The sequence below is a fragment of the Drosophila serrata genome, unplaced genomic scaffold (genome assembly GCF_035046125.1).
Source record: "Drosophila serrata isolate PLE 108 unplaced genomic scaffold, ASM3504612v1 contig_165, whole genome shotgun sequence".
In the NCBI taxonomy this organism is placed as follows: domain Eukaryota; kingdom Metazoa; phylum Arthropoda; class Insecta; order Diptera; family Drosophilidae; genus Drosophila; species Drosophila serrata.
In genome coordinates, this window is record NW_028257063.1 from 1,346,196 (window position 1) to 1,362,585 (window position 16,390).

The 16,390-nt window shown below is 40.7% G+C and overlaps 2 protein-coding genes and 2 long non-coding RNA genes across 7 annotated transcripts in view; 2 read left to right on the plus strand and 2 right to left on the minus strand.

Moving 5' to 3' along the window:
- Positions 1-16,390, plus strand: part of LOC147644494 (uncharacterized) — a 194,250-nt gene that overhangs the window by 10,102 nt on the left and 167,758 nt on the right. The gene's annotated exons all lie outside the window — the stretch shown is intronic.
- Positions 351-1,732, minus strand: Gr59c (Gustatory receptor 59c). The gene is made up of 3 exons (XM_020954394.2): positions 702-1,732; positions 486-637; positions 351-419 (listed from the first exon to the last, which is right to left on the minus strand). The coding sequence occupies exons 1-3, from the start codon at positions 1,728-1,730 to the stop codon at positions 398-400; spliced, it is 1,203 nt and encodes a 400-aa protein (XP_020810053.2). The 5' UTR covers positions 1,731-1,732; the 3' UTR covers positions 351-397.
- LOC147644495 (uncharacterized) lies at positions 1,387-2,321 on the plus strand. The gene is made up of 2 exons (XR_015270439.1): positions 1,387-1,511; positions 1,572-2,321. It is a non-coding gene; the product is annotated as an uncharacterized LOC147644495 (long non-coding RNA).
- Positions 1,888-3,313, minus strand: Gr59d (Gustatory receptor 59d). Its single transcript, XM_020954393.2, has 2 exons — positions 2,144-3,313; positions 1,888-2,090 (listed from the first exon to the last, which is right to left on the minus strand). Exons 1-2 carry the CDS (start codon positions 3,167-3,169, stop codon positions 1,932-1,934), a joined length of 1,185 nt encoding a protein of 394 aa, XP_020810052.2. The 5' UTR covers positions 3,170-3,313; the 3' UTR covers positions 1,888-1,931.

Here is a 16,390-nt window from a genome sequence, read left to right on the forward strand (position 1 = left end):
TATGCTAAGCGAGAAGAGGGTGATGGCAAATTGAATGGAAGCTCGTTTATATTGCTCGAGTTGCGGCAAAGTATTGATGCTGTCGCTGGATTTGTCACTGTCGCTGGAATTCGCTGGTAGCAGCCAGGACCAAGTTTATAAATGCCTGGCAATTGGTGGTACAAAAGGAATCCCGGCATACAGGCAATTTCCATTACCAACTGAGGGACATTCCTGTCTCTCCATCCCATTGAAAGTGAATGAAACGGCCATTATCGGCCATTTTCTACAGCCCCAATTACACATGCCTTTGGCACTTGGTTGTGTTTTTATTGATGGTCCAAAGTTTCTCCGAAAAATGCCATTATAGAGTGTCCTCTCAGTCGTCCTTCTATTGTGTTTATTTTATGAGACTGCCTTAGCAGCAGTTAATATAGATCCTAGTTGATTTTTGATTGTGATTCGGTTATCTATATGTATTTATTTATTGAATTAAATTATTATACTTCTTGTGTTGCAATTCCCATTGAACCAGTACAATGGAATGGGTTATAACCGAGTTGATCATGGCCATAAAAGTACCCCTCTCCACTTTAAAAAGTCCTAGAATATAGAATTCTCTCGGAAATTGGGCCAACTGTAGCTGAAAACTGTCAAACTGTTAAGAATAAAAAGAAAACCTATATTAAAATAAATATTTAACAAAACAGAGGTCCACTTACCGCTGCTTCCAATCTTTCGTCCAAAACCTGACAGAACAACGTACGTTCTGTCAAATCGCTGTGTATTCCATGTAGCTCATCTTTTGTGAGAAATCCTATATTGAGGGTGAGGAAGTTATCCGCATAGAAGAAAACCGTAGAGATGGCAATGAGCAGGAAACCCAAGTAGGAAGATCCCAGGCCAGTGTTGTTGTACAACACAGAACAGAAGGTATAGTATATGGTGCCCATTGTGGACAGGTAATAGACAAAGCTCACGCTAAGGGATTGGATCTGAAAGATTTTCCCCATATCAAAAAGAATTCCCTGCAATTTTGCTTGTCTTTGGGCTAAAATCTCCAGTTCGTCGGCCAATGTGCAGCATTTCGTTGCAAAAACTCCGCCACGACGATTGCGAATGCAGCTAACTCTATGGGCGTCCTTAATTAGTTTCTTGATGTCTCCATGCAGCAGAATGTAGTGTCCATAGATTAGAAGTGCAGCAAAAAAGTACTGGGCCACAATGACGTTGAATATGGTGGTAAAAGTGAACCACACAAAGAGGTTCACGGCCAGGCCCAGTGTGAGTTTCTTTCGCTGAGCACTAAAGTCCAAAACGGTGTGCGTGGTGTCTGACACAAAAACAATTATAAATTTCAAGACTATCCCGCGACGATACAGCCCCATGACCTCGGGTCTCTCGGCAACCATTCGAGCCAATTGATTCCATAACCTGAGGATACGTAAGCGGTTACGCCACCTACTAAAAAGGGTGAGCAGCACCGCCCAGTGTCGCACCTCCGTGATCACCAGGAAGAAGTACTCATGAAGGTAATGGGCTTTACTCCAGGCCAATCTAAGGGAACCATCGTTAATCTTTTGCACATACAGCAAACTGATGAGAATTCCATTGTTAAAGGCCGCAAAGATCGTGGCTCGTCGTGTGATTCTAGCCTTTCCTGTTCTCCAATCAACCTCAAAGTTAATAACTCCCAAAAATCGACCATACCAATAGGCGAACCGTAGAATCAACTCCACTGGGTCAGCCATGGCGAACTACTGACTTTGAAGTGCAAAGTCATTGTTAGTTTTCAGTTAAATTTAATCAATATTGAGCCTATAGGGAGAAGCTAATGGGGATGGTTATTAATTGTGTGCTCAAATGGGTTTGGTTGCAATTATTATGAATAATACAAAACAATTGTTATTATAGGATGACAAAGTTTAATAGAAGAATATTTATTAATCTTTTTAGAGCTTAAAATGTTGAACATCATATTGGATTAAAAGCAAGGAGTGCGTTAAGAGAGAGTTACCAACCACCACTGAATTCATGCGATTTATTTCAAATAGACCAAAACACCGAATTCTGAATGGATTTCTTGCTAGATTTAGCAAAAAGTTGTCAAACTGAAAGTAAATAATGGTAAATTCAGGTAGAACTTATAGGATTAAATACTCACAACTGCCTCCAGTCTGCGGTCCAAGCCGGGTTGTAGCAGAGTTCGCAGTCCCAGCAGCTTAGCCATTTCATTGTGGGCATCCAGGAGATAGAAAACATTGAAGGAATTAAGCCAGCAATCGATGTAGTAAAATACCAAGTAAACTGAGCCGAAAAATAAAACAGCTTTGGGCCATTCATCAGTTACACTTTTGTACTTCATTAAGCTGTACACCATGTATGCATTTCCCACCAGGTTCAGATAGTACGTAAAGGTCAAGCAAAGGATCTGCAGTTGGTAGGTCCTTGACAGTCGCTCGGCGAGAGCCTGCAAGTCGGATTGGGCTCGAGAGATCCTCTCCAGGCGATCGGCCAGGCAGCAGCATCTGGTTACATAAACTCCGCTTCGATCGGGCATCAAGGATCGGGTCTCGGCCATCACTGATCGTAGTTCCTGGTTCAGGATTATGTAGCTACCTCTTATGTGGGCTATTGCAATGAAATACTGTGTTATTATGACATTAATAATGGCCGTTATGCTCAGGAGGGCCCAGACAGCGAGGCCCGATCTTATGGTTAGCTGATTTCGCATCATTACAAGAACCGCAACAACCTGCATTGTCTCCGACATTGTGGCGCAGATGAACTTGCTCAATAGACCTCGGCGGCAATACCTTACGATGTCCGGATTGGACAGATAGAGGCGGCGGAACGACTTAAAAAGCCGGACGAAGTGTCGACGTTGACACCAGCGACTGACCATTGCGAGGAACACACAAATCAAGCGAAATGTTGCAATTATCAGGAACACGTACTCGTGGGTAGAGTTGACAATAAACCTAACACTGGTTAATTCCTGGGTATTTAGCAAGTGGGAGGCCAGTATGCCGAACATGACGAACTGAGAAAAGGCCGCACATATCGTAGCTCTTCTGGTGACCCGCGTTCGACCCGTCTTTATATCAACCTCAAAGTTTATTACGCCCGTGAAGCGACCGTAGAAATACGAGATCAGCAGGCACCATTTGACCAGGTCATGGCTTGACATGACGAAATACTGAACCGAAGTGCCACCAAACCGTATGAATGTCCCAAACCGTTGACTCTAATGTCCTGATATCAGCGCTTGATTAGTTGGGCTTTGATGATGATATTCCTTAATCACAAATCAGCTCATTTATTTAGCTAGAAGCTATCTAGAAACATGACGACGTTATTACTCTCCACACAGAATATTAGGGTCTGCAGTTGGAGTATATTAATGAGGTGTGCTTAAGAATGATTTGGATAATGCATTTATTTATATTTTCAATAATTTTGCAAATCATATTGAATAAGAAATATCGAGTTAGTTAACAGAGAGTTTCCCAATGCAAAGCTGGTAAACCGATTGGCTTCAAAGACGCCAAAGAAACGAATCCGAAATGGATTACGGGCCAGATTCAACACAAATCGTTCGAACTGGAATATAAGTAAACATTTTAAGGTTGTACTACAAAAACATAATGCAAATAATAGGCAGTATAAATTCCAAGGTGAGGTTACTTACGGTTGCTTCCAATCGATTATCCAAGCCCGGTGGGAATAGAGTTCGCTGGTCCAGAATCTTCACCATTTCCTCATGCGCATCCAGCAAATGAAAAGTATTGTATGTGCTTATCCAATTATCCATATAGTAAAACACAAAGTAGGTTGTTCCCAGAAACAATACAATATCTGGCCATTCTTCCATATAATTGGTATATTTGGCGGCGCTGAACATCATGTAAAAGGTTCCGACAGAGCTCATGTAAAATGAAAGGACCATGCATAGCGCCTGCATCTCGAATGTCTTTGACAATCGATCCGACAAGTCCTGCAGCTCTGACTGGGCCATGGCGATCTCGTCCAGGCGATCGGCCAGAGAGCAACACTTGGTGACAAAGACGCCCCTTCGCCTGGGCACCAGGGCCTGAACTTCGACCATAATATCATACAGTTTCCTATTGAGGAGTATATAACTACCTCTAATGTTGGCCAGAGCAATGTAGAATTGGGTAATAATAATATTTATGATGGCCGTCAGTGTTACCAGTGCCCAAATTCCCAGGGCAACAATGAAAGTTAGTTGCCTTCTCATCATTATCAGGGCCATAATGAGCTGCACCATTTCCGTTACCGTGGCGCAGAAACATTTGAAGATAATACCGCGACGGCAACATTGAATCGCCTCCGGATTACTGAGAAACAGTCGACGGAACGAGTTAAATAGTCGCACAAAATGACGACGTCCTAGCCAGCGACTGACCAGGGCCAGCAGGACGCACATGATTCGAAATACGGACATAATCATGAACACGTACTCGTGCAGCGAATTGGCCTTTGTCCAAACTTTGGACATCCAACGCATTTTCAGTAAGTGAAAGACCAGCAAAGTGAACATAAATATTTGGGCACCGGCCGCATAAATCGTGGCCCTTTTGGTGACCCGCGTCCGGCCCGTTTTCAAATCAATCTCAAAGTTCAGAATGCCGCTAAAACGACCGTAAAAGTAGGAGATGTACAAGCACCATTTGACCAGGTCAACCATCGTGAAGCACTGAACGAAGTCACACGGAAAGTAGTACTTTTCTTGCTACGAATCGCTGGCTTTATGGTGCTGATGTCTGGATGAGATATCTCTTGGGAAAAGTGTTGACTACGTCGAAATCATTTGATCTGTAATTAGTTAATTTACTGAGTGCCTAGTCCTCGTCCTCTTTCCTAATATACGTAGAGCTTAGGTAATTCATTTTGCATTAAAAAGGGTACTGTTCTACAAAGGCATGCCTGTATTCCCATAAAAGAATTGGTGTGCCCTATTATTTACTTTGAAATTTAATTGAAACTGTGGTTAGGGGATACTGATGACCTTGTCTAACCTATTTCCAATAGAAGAATTGACTTATGGTCACAATATATAACCGTCTAGAACGCACAAAACTAAATAGATCTTATCTATATTTTCTCAGACGTTATTACCCATTCCACCACTATATATCATCCAATCCCCTGACCTACCCACTGGCCAACCGGGTCTAAGAGTGCAAAGTGTTAAACATCTTGCACTGCATTCTTGTTTGCAGTGAGATTCCGTAGCTCATGGCTTGACAAACATGGCCCTGTTTCGAGAGGACAAAGATGCTGGAGATGATGCTGATGTGGCACCGACAGCGAACTTCCATGCCCGCAAAATGTTTGCTCAACACTTATTTTTAGTGAAAGGCTCGAAGGCGTGTGCCAAGGAAGGAACGAGGTCTAGGTACGATGAGCCTGTAAACGGCGAAAACTGCACTGAGGATTAGGGTTTAATCGAAACTATAAAATTCGAGCTTAAAACAGGTTATAATTGACCTTAAAATGGGCAAATAACTTGTATAAATAGTTTATTTGACTTTCCAGTCTTTAAATTTATATCTAGTGCCATACTATACTATAAAAATTATATGTTCCTTTGCATAGAAGTTTTTATATATATTATTTGGTATATCTGCCTCCCTCAGTTGCAGCTCTAGAGACGGCGCTTACGCTCTATCTCTCTCTCTCTGTTGCAGCTACAGAGGTAGGTCTTTCCCTCTCTCTCTCTTTATTTTGTATCATGATCGCGAAGTATAAATAGAGGTGCTCCGATCGCCGCGACCTCAGTCTGTCATAGGGGTACCTAGTGTTAACATCGAAAGTGAGTGATAGTGATTACCCTTCGACATAAAATATATGACGTGGCCAATGAAACACATCCAGATAAAAAGGAAGAGATCTTCGGTGCCATAATAATGTATGTATTTGCCTTGTTTTTTTCCGAGTGCAGTTGCAGTTGAAACTGAAACTGAAACTTTGGCGTTCTCAAGTGCATATTAAACAGCGGAAGAGGGCGAGTGTGGGAGAGGCAGGCCCTCAGGTCGTCATCTGCGGTTGATGCCGTCGAATGTCTAGAGAGTTTTGTTGTCAACGAGGCCAGGTTACACTCTATATCCCATTGAAAATGCAAGTTTCGCTTTAAAATGCACCCGATACTGCCACTACACATACTCTGCATATTTCTCGCGTTCATTTAAATTTGTCATGGTCGAAATGCGAATGAATTTTTATAGTTTTGCATTTGTCATCCTGTCAAATGCCACAAAAATAAAAGTATGTGCGGTGCAACAAAAGCAACAAACAGCAGCGGAATTTCACGATTGCTGAACGGCGGGTGTCAAAAATGTTGTGAATTTAGGCGACAAATCAAATTGCAAAAAAAAACGTAAAATCCTGCTCACTCGCTCAGGCTTTCAACTCAAAAATGCAAACCGCCATGCAAAAACGGAAGCGGATGCATGCGTTCAAAATGGTTTCTGATTGTATGAAAAATCCAAAAGCACCGACACTGTTGCATACTTTGGGGCTCTGCCTGCCATCGGCAAATGCACTTTCCATTCGAAATGCGCGAACGGATACCCGAGTTGATTAAGCATTGTGATATATGGTTCTGGAATCATAAGCAAATGATATATAACATAAGTCAGGGACTTTAGAGCTTTAGTTTTCATTCAGAAAGTTGTTGTTGGAAATGAAATTTAGAAAGTATTTTAATATAGTTGATATTGCTGAATGCTCCTAGACTTAATGATAGATGACTTAATTAATAGAAACTGATATTTATTGTTTGCCAATGACATTATGGTAACCCATTCAAAATGTCTGCTCCCATTTCTTGGATTTGGGTGGAAACTCCACCGCTTAGAGCCATCAGTGTAAAGTTGTCAAAGACATCTCGAAAGTTTTACTCTTTGCAACTCAAGTGCAGACGCCATTAATTAATATAAACGACGACAGTTTCTAATGTTTGCCTTGGGCCCCGGTCGGTGCTAATCACTTGGATCCACAGCCAACCATATCCACATCCTCATACTCAGGCACAGCCACATCCACATATTCCACATCCTTGACGCGTTTGTTGGATGTCATTAAAAAAAAAATGAAGCAAAAGTGCCTCTTACATTACAACCCATAATTTTCGCATATTAGTCCTGGCTGACTGAGGGCCGTCGAGTGGGCTGAGAGGAATGGGAATCATATGCACTTAACATGCAATTGCGTGCCGAGGACGAAGGAAAGGCTAGGGCTGAAAATGAAAACATTATTCATAAGCAGACGATGTCGACATTGGCGGGCCCCTAAAGAGAGATCCTCCACCGTTGGCAAAGGCACGCCACTCGCTTCGCTTTTTGGGGGGCAGGAGGTGCTCCGTCTGGTCGTTGCTTCTCCTATATATATATATACCATATACTACACACTATCCGTTCACTAACGAGTCCAATGCCTGAGTAACTGTAAACTTTACGTGCCCACTAGTTAGGGTTTGACTGCACAGAGCGAAAAAGGAGTCATGTTTCTACTTCATTTTAAAGGAAAATGTATGGTAAATAGGAAAATAAGTTGTATTTTCATTTAAATAAATTTATAATAATAATACTTAAGAAAATGTGGGTTTATCTATATCAACTGAGGGATCTTAAGTTATTAATTTCAACAATTTTTAGTCACTTTTATAAGGAAATCTACTCTAAAATTTATTTAGTTATATTATATATTATGATTTATTTTTAGTAACGCATAGTTTCTATTATTTTTGGAGCTTTACCGCATAGTTTTCCTGTTGTGTAGTAAGGGGAACACTGAGCTTCGAGTGGCCTCGACATCTTAAACGTAATCAGAGGCGATATCAAAATCACCCGTGTGAGTTTCTAATGAACTGGCGTGTGTTCCCGGTGAGTGAGTGAGAGTTGCTTGCTTTTTGGTCCAATTTATTGAGCCATAAAGGTGTCAAAACGCTCTCTTTTTGCCGCACACCTGCTTGGCCCCCTCCTTCCTCCATATTTGTTCATTGTGAATAATTAGGAAGACGTTTGCGTGTGGCCATAACACCCCCCTCTCACCTTTTGGCATCACCATAAAAAAATCTCATTAGGCCAAATGTGTATCATAATGACTTTCCATTTACCTTTGCTGCCTTCACCATCGTCGTCGCACTCCTTTTCCCGGCTTATTTCCTTCAGGTTTCTTTTTCTCTCTACTTTTTTGTGCCCTGTTTGAATTGGGTTTTGGTAATTCATTAGGCCGAGTAAATGAATGGACACGGAGTCCCGCTTGGGAAAGGGGTCTGGATAGATTTCGTTAGTTAATCATTGAGGTGGAGATTAGAGTTTTAGCCCCTCGTTCGCTTTTAGTCGTTAAAGAATTTAATTTCGCTAGAGTTTTATGGGAGTTTTTTTAAAGAGACCTGAAGTTAGTTTTTGGGTTCTGCGAATTAATTATCTTCAACAATGTTTGATTTTTCTACATTTCCCGGAGTTATTAGATATATCTTTTCAGTATCTATTTCAGTATTGCCACCCGAGAGGCGTATTCGCTTTAATTACATGCTAATTATCCAAGGATGACTCGGCGGAATCAAACAGAGCTGAATGAATTGCATTTTTCTGGTCTGTAATTCGGTGTGTGTGCTGGATTAATTTCCTTTAGGAAAATCCCTTCTGCTCATCCTGCCCCTCTGCTCCATTTTTTTCATTTTGTTAGAAAAATCTGTAGAGTGTGCAAAAACGAATTGAAGTCTATTTGTGGCCAAAGAAGGCCAGGATCAAGGAGCAAGAAGGAAATTGTCAGCGGTGAGCAAAATTCACAGCCAAATTGGGATCAAGTTGTGGTTGGTCACCGGCTTGAGTTGTCCTTGAGTGCTTGTCGGACATGCCTTCTGTTCGATTTCGATGCTTTTGTGGTCAGCTGTGGGTGGTTGTGGGTGATGTAAGGGGGGAAATGGAAAATGAGCAGGATGCTCTTCTGCGTACCCTTTTCACATGCACCGTGTGAAATATGCGGAGCACTCAGGAGCCGAGGAGAGGAAGAGAAATGCCTTCTGCCTGGGGGCAACTTTTGTTGTTTGTTGGTCAAATTGTCGTAAATTAGTTTTAACACCTGACTGAGTGGCTTTTCGAGTATCTACCTGGGTGTGTGTGCGTTTTCCGATTCACTCTCAACAAGTTTCCTGTCCACTTTGTCTGTGGGCGAACGCACCCGAAACCGAACTCGAACCCTTTTCCCTTATTTTACAGTCAAACTCCGATTGTACATGCCTTGAAACAAGAAGAATATATATTATCTAGGAAGTTATTCTTAAAAAAACGTTATAGTTTCTAATATATTTAGGAGTTAATTAGTATTAGAAGAAAATATACACTTAGTAAGCAGGATATAGTTTTTTCTTAAGTCCTTCTTATCGCACCTCGACTGTCCTTAAGTCCTGACCTTGCCATCTGGTTTTGTGGTGTGTGAAATTAATGTAAGCTGCTTTTGTTTAGCCATAAACTATGTGCGAACATAGATTTTCAATTAAATTGAATGCTGAAAATGTGAAAATTCCGGAAACGTCTCGTCCTCTTGCTTGGCCATTGACTTGAGTGGATTGTTGGGGGTTTTCCAAAAGAGCTTAAGGTTTGTCTCCGCTCAAGTGGTTGGGTTTTCCTACAAGGGTTCGATATTATCCAAAAAGCAGCTCTTTCACTGATTTTCCCATCATATCCGTCTGTAAGTATTCACATGGAAATGCCAGCATCTCGATTATGGGCTTTATGCCTCATCATTAATTACAATGTACTCGTCGTCGTCGCCGTCGTCGTTGTTGTTGTTGTTGGGTCTGACTTTCTCAATGACTGACTTTCGCTCGGTTTTTGTGGTGCTTTTTTCCACTGCTTTTTGATTTTGGCTCTTCAAGCGTTGAGGTAGCCGCCATTTTCCCGGTTATTTCCATTCACATTCACAACACACGACTCTCTCTCTGTGTGTGTGTTTGTGTGCATTTTTCATTTCCGCTTTGTCGCTGCGGCATTTCCGTTCATTTTTCACATATTTTTACGCCGGCGAGACGATGACTTCACATATGTGTGTGTGTGTGCCTGGGAAAATGAAAACTTGCCTTTTTTGTCGTGGCTTGCAATTCATTTTTCATGTCACCAGCTCCTTCGGCGTCCTTGTCGCCAGGATTTGCTTTAAAGCTTTGGGTAATCCTTTTAGAAATTACATTTTCGCTGCTGCTTGCCTGCCTGCCATGCGTCGTCGCAGTTTATGCCTTTGCCCCAAGTCCTCATCGCCGGCGTCGTCGTTCTCCTTTTGGCCAACAACTACAATGTTGTCAATACTTTGAACAATGAGATGAGGCATTCATTTGAAGCGTTTCACCTGGGACCTTTCACCGAAAATTTTCACACGTGAAAAAAATGAGAGTGAGCTAGGTTTCTTTCTCTTAAAATTTGTCAAGAATCGGAGATTGTACGTTCACTTCCGCTTCCTGGACTGACAGAAAATAAAGTTCAAGGAGCACAACCTGCTGGATTGTTTCTTCTGTGATTCTGCTTATTTTTATTCAGTGAGAAATGTTTTACTCTTTCAGAGTTTAGCTATAAAGAGTATATATCTCGATTGCTACTGAACAAAGCTGTGTATTTAATAAAAGAGAGAAAGCGACTAAGGCCAAAATGATCCCCTTTTTATTCAGGTTTTTGAGCAACCGGAACTCTAGTTCTAGCTTCTCTTTCCATTATAATCTCAAATTTTTTCCCCTGTGTAGGGACACCCTTTAAGTGGTTGTGGCCTCTGAGCCTCTGATTTTGGACGGCCCTAAGAAGTCATAAAGCACTCAGTGGCCAACTGAAAGTACCCACAAATATTTGAGCGCTAACCAACTTGCTGCCCCTGCTGGGCAAATCTGTCTGCTGGTCCTGTGTCCCGTATCCCTGTGTCCTACGTCCTGCGACCGATCTCTCCACATCTCACGTTCGTTTAGTTTTCGCTGGTTTTATGTGCTTTACTCTTTCGCCTTTTGATATATGGCCATTGCAGGCTTCGCTTTTCCACGTTTCCACCTTTCCAAATTGCCTTTTTGCACACAGGTAACCCACCCGATGTGTGTGTGTATGAGTGTGTAAAACCGAAAGTGCTGCCATTTATTTTATTGCCACCTCAAGAGGAGCAGCAGCAGCAGCAGCAGCAGCAGCAGCAAACTCCAGCTGTCCGGCGATGAGTAAAAACTTTGAAAGCTGCCATAAAATAAACTGGCGACCGAACAAAACTCGCAAAGCGAACAAAATAAATGTGAAAAAATGTGCAAAAGAAAAGAAAAGTGACCCAAATGTTGTATTTTTACAGTATTTGGATTTGTGCAGCGCATCGTGTGTTTTTATGATGGGATTTTAACGAAATTTGCTTGTCTGGCGAGGCGATTGAATGGCTCCTCCATAAACCAACCAACAGTCATCCCATGAATGTGGGTGCACTGGTCCATGGATAGCCCTAGCTCAAGGCTTCTCTCTCTCAACCTGATGGGTTTTTATGTCACCAGGAGGCTATCGTAATGGGCAGCTTATTAGGGGCAATCAGGTGCAGTTGTCAGGTCATTGTCTTGGCCCTAGTTTAGCTGTTGAAATGCGATTGGTAACTGGATTTTTGCGGTGTTAAGCTGGGTTGACATAGTACCTGCCACTACCTGGTTTTTATTGTCTCCTCTGAAGGTCCTTAAAATATTATAGTTTAATCACAAATGCAAGATCAAAGGTACTCCCATAGAATACTTACTCTAAACATAAACGGGTTATGGTTAAATCATTGACTTTTAAAACATCTATGGTAGTAGATTTCATTTATATTTTCCATTAATTATAGAGAAGTAATTATATTCCCCTTATTGTTATTGTTTCGCTTCCTTTTTAGCCCTCAATTTTATGCACTTTACCAACTTTTTCCTTTGGCTGGCTGCAACTTTTTTGATGTGACACTTAAGCCGGGCGATGAGAGGGGGACAAAAAAGTTCAAGATGATTCGCCCTTTCAGGCTAATGAATTTGTTAAAAACTTTGCCACAGCCGGAAAACAATGCAGGCACAAAAAAGGCCAAAGTTCTGCACTGATTCACTTCACTTTATATATGATATAAATATTAGTTACGAGTATATTCACAGCAGCAGCATCACATACTCATAACCCAAAAAAAGGGAAACAATTTTATGGTTTTTGTGGCCAAGTTGGTTTTTCTCTGGTTGGCAGAAGGGCAGGAGACAGGCTTCTGCTCATGGGATTATTGTGGCATGTGGCGGGAAGGAGAGTGCTTAACAATTTAGAAGGCCCTAATTGACAGCATTAGGATTCAGGAAAATTGACAGGCCCCCGGGCCGAGTCGGGGCGCAGCTCATAAGTATGCTTTAAAATGTTCTCGGTTAGTTTTCCACCTCCTCGCAGCAGCTGAAACATTTACAAATATTTTATGAGCACTTAACTTGGGACACTCACGCTCCAGCCTCACCGATTCTCGGGCAGTATGAGCGCTGAGACACGCAATAAAAAGTCAACAACAAGGGCTTGACAGTGGGTGGATTTCATCCCAAGGAGGAGGAGAGATCGGTGCGCCACATCCAACTGGGAGATCCAAGAAGAAGCTGCTGCCCGGAGCCTGGAGCCTGGAGCTCGGGACAAAAGTTGTGCGTGATGCTGCTGCTGGTGGGGATGATGACGATGCAGCCTGACATGTTTGCCAAGTCCTAAATTAAATCAATTTAATAAGCTGTCAATAATGCAGAGAGAGAGTGAGCAGCGTGGGACAAAAGTAAACTAAAGTACAGTAAAGGAAAGTCAAGTTAAGTGAGTTAAATAAGCGGGCACAATGGAGTTTTCCTGGGTGAGAAATTTAATTGAATCGAGAATATGGGTATGGGTAATGGTAAGGGAATTTCAACACCTGTAACAGTAGCTGTTAAGTTTAAAGAATGAAGGGAAGCTTACTATAAGGAAGATTAAGATTATACCATACCCTATGACTTCACTGGATCGTGCTTCAAGTTAATTATCCCAAAAAATGATCTATTTTAGTATTACTACGAATTTCCCTTTGGCTGATTCCACAAAGTTCTCATTAAATGAATTAACGAATGACCAAAATTCCCTGAATGTCTCCAAAGATTTGCCATATTCCGACCAAGTCCAAGTCCCTAGACATGCCATTAAATATTTATACTTGGTTTAATTGAAGGTAGGCGTTAATTACATTACCTCTGATGGCATTTACATCACTTGCAGCCATATGTAGGTATGCATAAATAAAGTCTATTAATAGAAATGTCTAAAGTGTCTATAACATGCCACATTATTTGTCACCCAAAACATTTGTCACTTCATAAAGTCCTGTGTCTTAAAGTCCTGTGAGCTTTAAAGGAAAAAACATAGAAAGGAAGAAGAGAAAACTGAGAAAAACAGAAGGCAAATCTTTGCCAGGTTATAGGCAACAGTTTATGGCTGAGGTGAGAGCCTGTATGTATATTTTCATGGCAACGTACGATATTATTTCTTATCTCGGGACAAACGTGATGTTCAACCAATGGTCGAGTTCCTCTGTCTGCTTCTCTATCTCCATCTCTTTTCCGCATTTTCCTCTCGCTTTTCCCCCCCTTCCTTTACTTTAGTGTTGCTACTGTTGGCCTTGTTGCGATTTCCATAACTATAAATATCGATTACCTTTGCTGTCAGGCATCGCCCCGAGTGCTTAAAGTTGCCATCAGACTCGCCCACACACACTAGCCCAAATTACAGTGGAGATTCTCTGTACAATGGGGGTTTGTTTAATTGAATTAAATAAAAGTTGGTTCTGTCTTTCTGTATTAAAAAATTTAAGTAAAAGCAAATAATTCGGCATTCCGTTTAGTCCTTAGAGCGGAAGTTAAAACTCAGCTATAAAGGCTCTTCCCTTTAGCAAGTTATATGACTTTTGTAATTAATTTCTATCATTGTTTCATTTAGGGATATCGCACTGTATGCTAAGATAGGCAAAAACATACGCACACACACACAAGCACAGACACAAGTGCACACACATGCAAAGCACCTCAATGGGAAGCAACTTGAGGCTGTCATTGTTTTCTTCCTCTGTTTTGTCTGCTTCCTCTTGCACCTTTCCCCTCTCTCTCTCTCTCCTTCCGTTACTCCCCCCTCTAGTGTAGTATCTTTGACGCTTTTATGCTTCAGCTATTGCTATTTCTCTTTTACTTCGCTTACACTTTTACCTGCCTTATTTTTCTCTTTGACAAATAAATTGACATGCCACATTGCGATAGCGACGAATAAAATTCCCGCACACACACACACGCACACCAACACCCACAAAAGCACACGCACACACACATACACACACTCAGTGTTATGGTACTCGAAAGGTTGCTTTGGCTAAATGGTGAATATTCACAAGATTGTGAGTATTTATTGAAATTTAATTGAAATCTATATGGAATACAGATGAAATGTTATATTCTTGAAACGTTTCATTTTATTGTTACGAATTTTGATTGCAACTTTACAGATTGATAGAAAATAGAACAAAGGCAGAAAGTTGTCTAAAAAATATTTAGTATTTCTTGTGTAATTTATTAAATTAACATTAAGAAATGGTATAGCAATGATAGATATATAGGTATTTTTGGTTTATTCTTTGGGATAGGGTATGTCCTGTAACAACGTATCGACATCGACTCAGTTTAGAGGCGACATTTGAAGGTTGCTCTGGCGATGATGGTGCGTGAGTCCTCGTCCTGCCAATCCCCCCCCCCCCCCAAAAAAAAAAAAAATACTCACCTGCCTCTAACCCCCCTAGGAGCTGCGTTCTTTCTTCCGCAACGAAAACAATGAAATGTCAGGCACGTACGAAAGAAATTCGTTTACTTCGACTGTTTTCCTTTTTCTCTCGCCTGTTTCTGCCACTCTTTATCCGTTCACTAACTCACACCAATTTTTGGTATTTTCTTGGCACCCTTTCCTAGGGGATATTTGGGTTTTTTCAATACATTTGTAGATAATATAATAATGAAATAAAATAATAACATTAAATAGAACAAACCAAAAAGAACCAATGTTTGTAAAACATGAAATTCGCTGTGCAAAAAGCGTTGCCTACTTATGAGCTGCCTATGGACTTATGTTTAAATAAGTAATAATTATAAAGAATCTTCATTTTTTATATTATGGGATCGAATAAGAAATGTATCACAACTAGGCTTAAAAGATTTGCATTCGTTGATTCAATATTTATCGAGATTTTTATATAAGAATTTGTTTGACAAATTAGTATTTAAAAAACTCATAACTAAGCCAAAAATACATTGATTTTCAATCGGAAAGCTATCGTAAGTTATTTTTCGTTAGATTAATAAATCTACATACTCGAATTAAAATCTTTAAAAATTAAATTTTTTTTAATATTGTTTTCCAAGTTTTAAACACTTAAAATATATCGAAAAAAAATTAACAAATTTTTTTCTGTCGGGCATAGCCAGATCGGTTCGGTTGTTTATGCTGATCAAGAATATATATGATTTATAGAGTCGGAAATGACTCCTTCACATCTTAACAAGCTTCTGACTAAAGCTATAATACCATTTTTTAGTCAATATTATTTATATTTCTATATGGCATTTTTTTTGTACAAATCAAAGCTTAAAATACTCATAACTAAGTCAAAACCCATTTAATTTCATTTCGGAAAGTGTTCCTATGTTAGGTTTTAGTAGGGTAATAAATCTACATACTCAATTTAAAACTTAAAAAAATTCAATTTTTTGTTGTAATTTTTTTCAAGTTTTGAAGCCTTGTAAAACTTCGAAAAAATGTCAAATTTTTTATTTCTGTTGGAGATAGCCAGACCGATTCGCCTGTTGATGCTGATCAAGAATATATAAGATTTATAGGGTCGGAAATAACTCCTTCACAGCTTAAGAAGCTTTTGACTAAAATTATAACACCCTGCAGGGATATACAAATATCCAGAAAAGGTATACAAACTTCGGCTTAGTTAGTTTATATTTGCTTTCGCTGACTAGCTTGGCGAATTTGACGTGCAACGTGAACGTCGACGGCAGGAAAGAAAATAAATATGCCACAATATGTTAACGACAAGTCTGCCTTGGCCTCCGGAGGTCGCCTGCCGCGCCTGCCCAGCCTGCCACGCCCCTTCGACATTAGCAGGTGAACTACGTGCCAAGTTATACTTTTGGCGCGCTGACTGTAAATAAATATTATTTAAGCGACACTAAAAAATTGTATTCGATTATTCAGCAAATGCTAAGATAAATGAATGGCGCCCCAGGGGGGTGGCTGCCTGGCTTGGCTGGCTGGCGAGTGGCTTACCACGAATTATGTGCAATAAATGGAATGTGCTGGCATAAATCATTACAGCAGATAGCTGT

Coding starts and splice junctions, on each gene's coding strand:
- Gr59c (XM_020954394.2), bottom strand. CDS start 1,730: ATGGCTGACCCAGTGGAGTTGATTCTACGGTTCGCCTATTGGTATGGT. Junction 638..701: donor ACGAAAGATTGGAAGCAGCG/GTAAGTGGACCT, acceptor TATTCTTAACAG/TTTGACAGTTTTCAGCTACA. Junction 420..485: donor TGGGAATTGCAACACAAGAA/GTATAATAATTT, acceptor AAAATCAACTAG/GATCTATATTAACTGCTGCT.
- Gr59d (XM_020954393.2), bottom strand. CDS start 3,169: ATGTCAAGCCATGACCTGGTCAAATGGTGCCTGCTGATCTCGTATTTC. Junction 2,091..2,143: donor ACCGCAGACTGGAGGCAGTT/GTGAGTATTTAA, acceptor ATTTACTTTCAG/TTTGACAACTTTTTGCTAAA.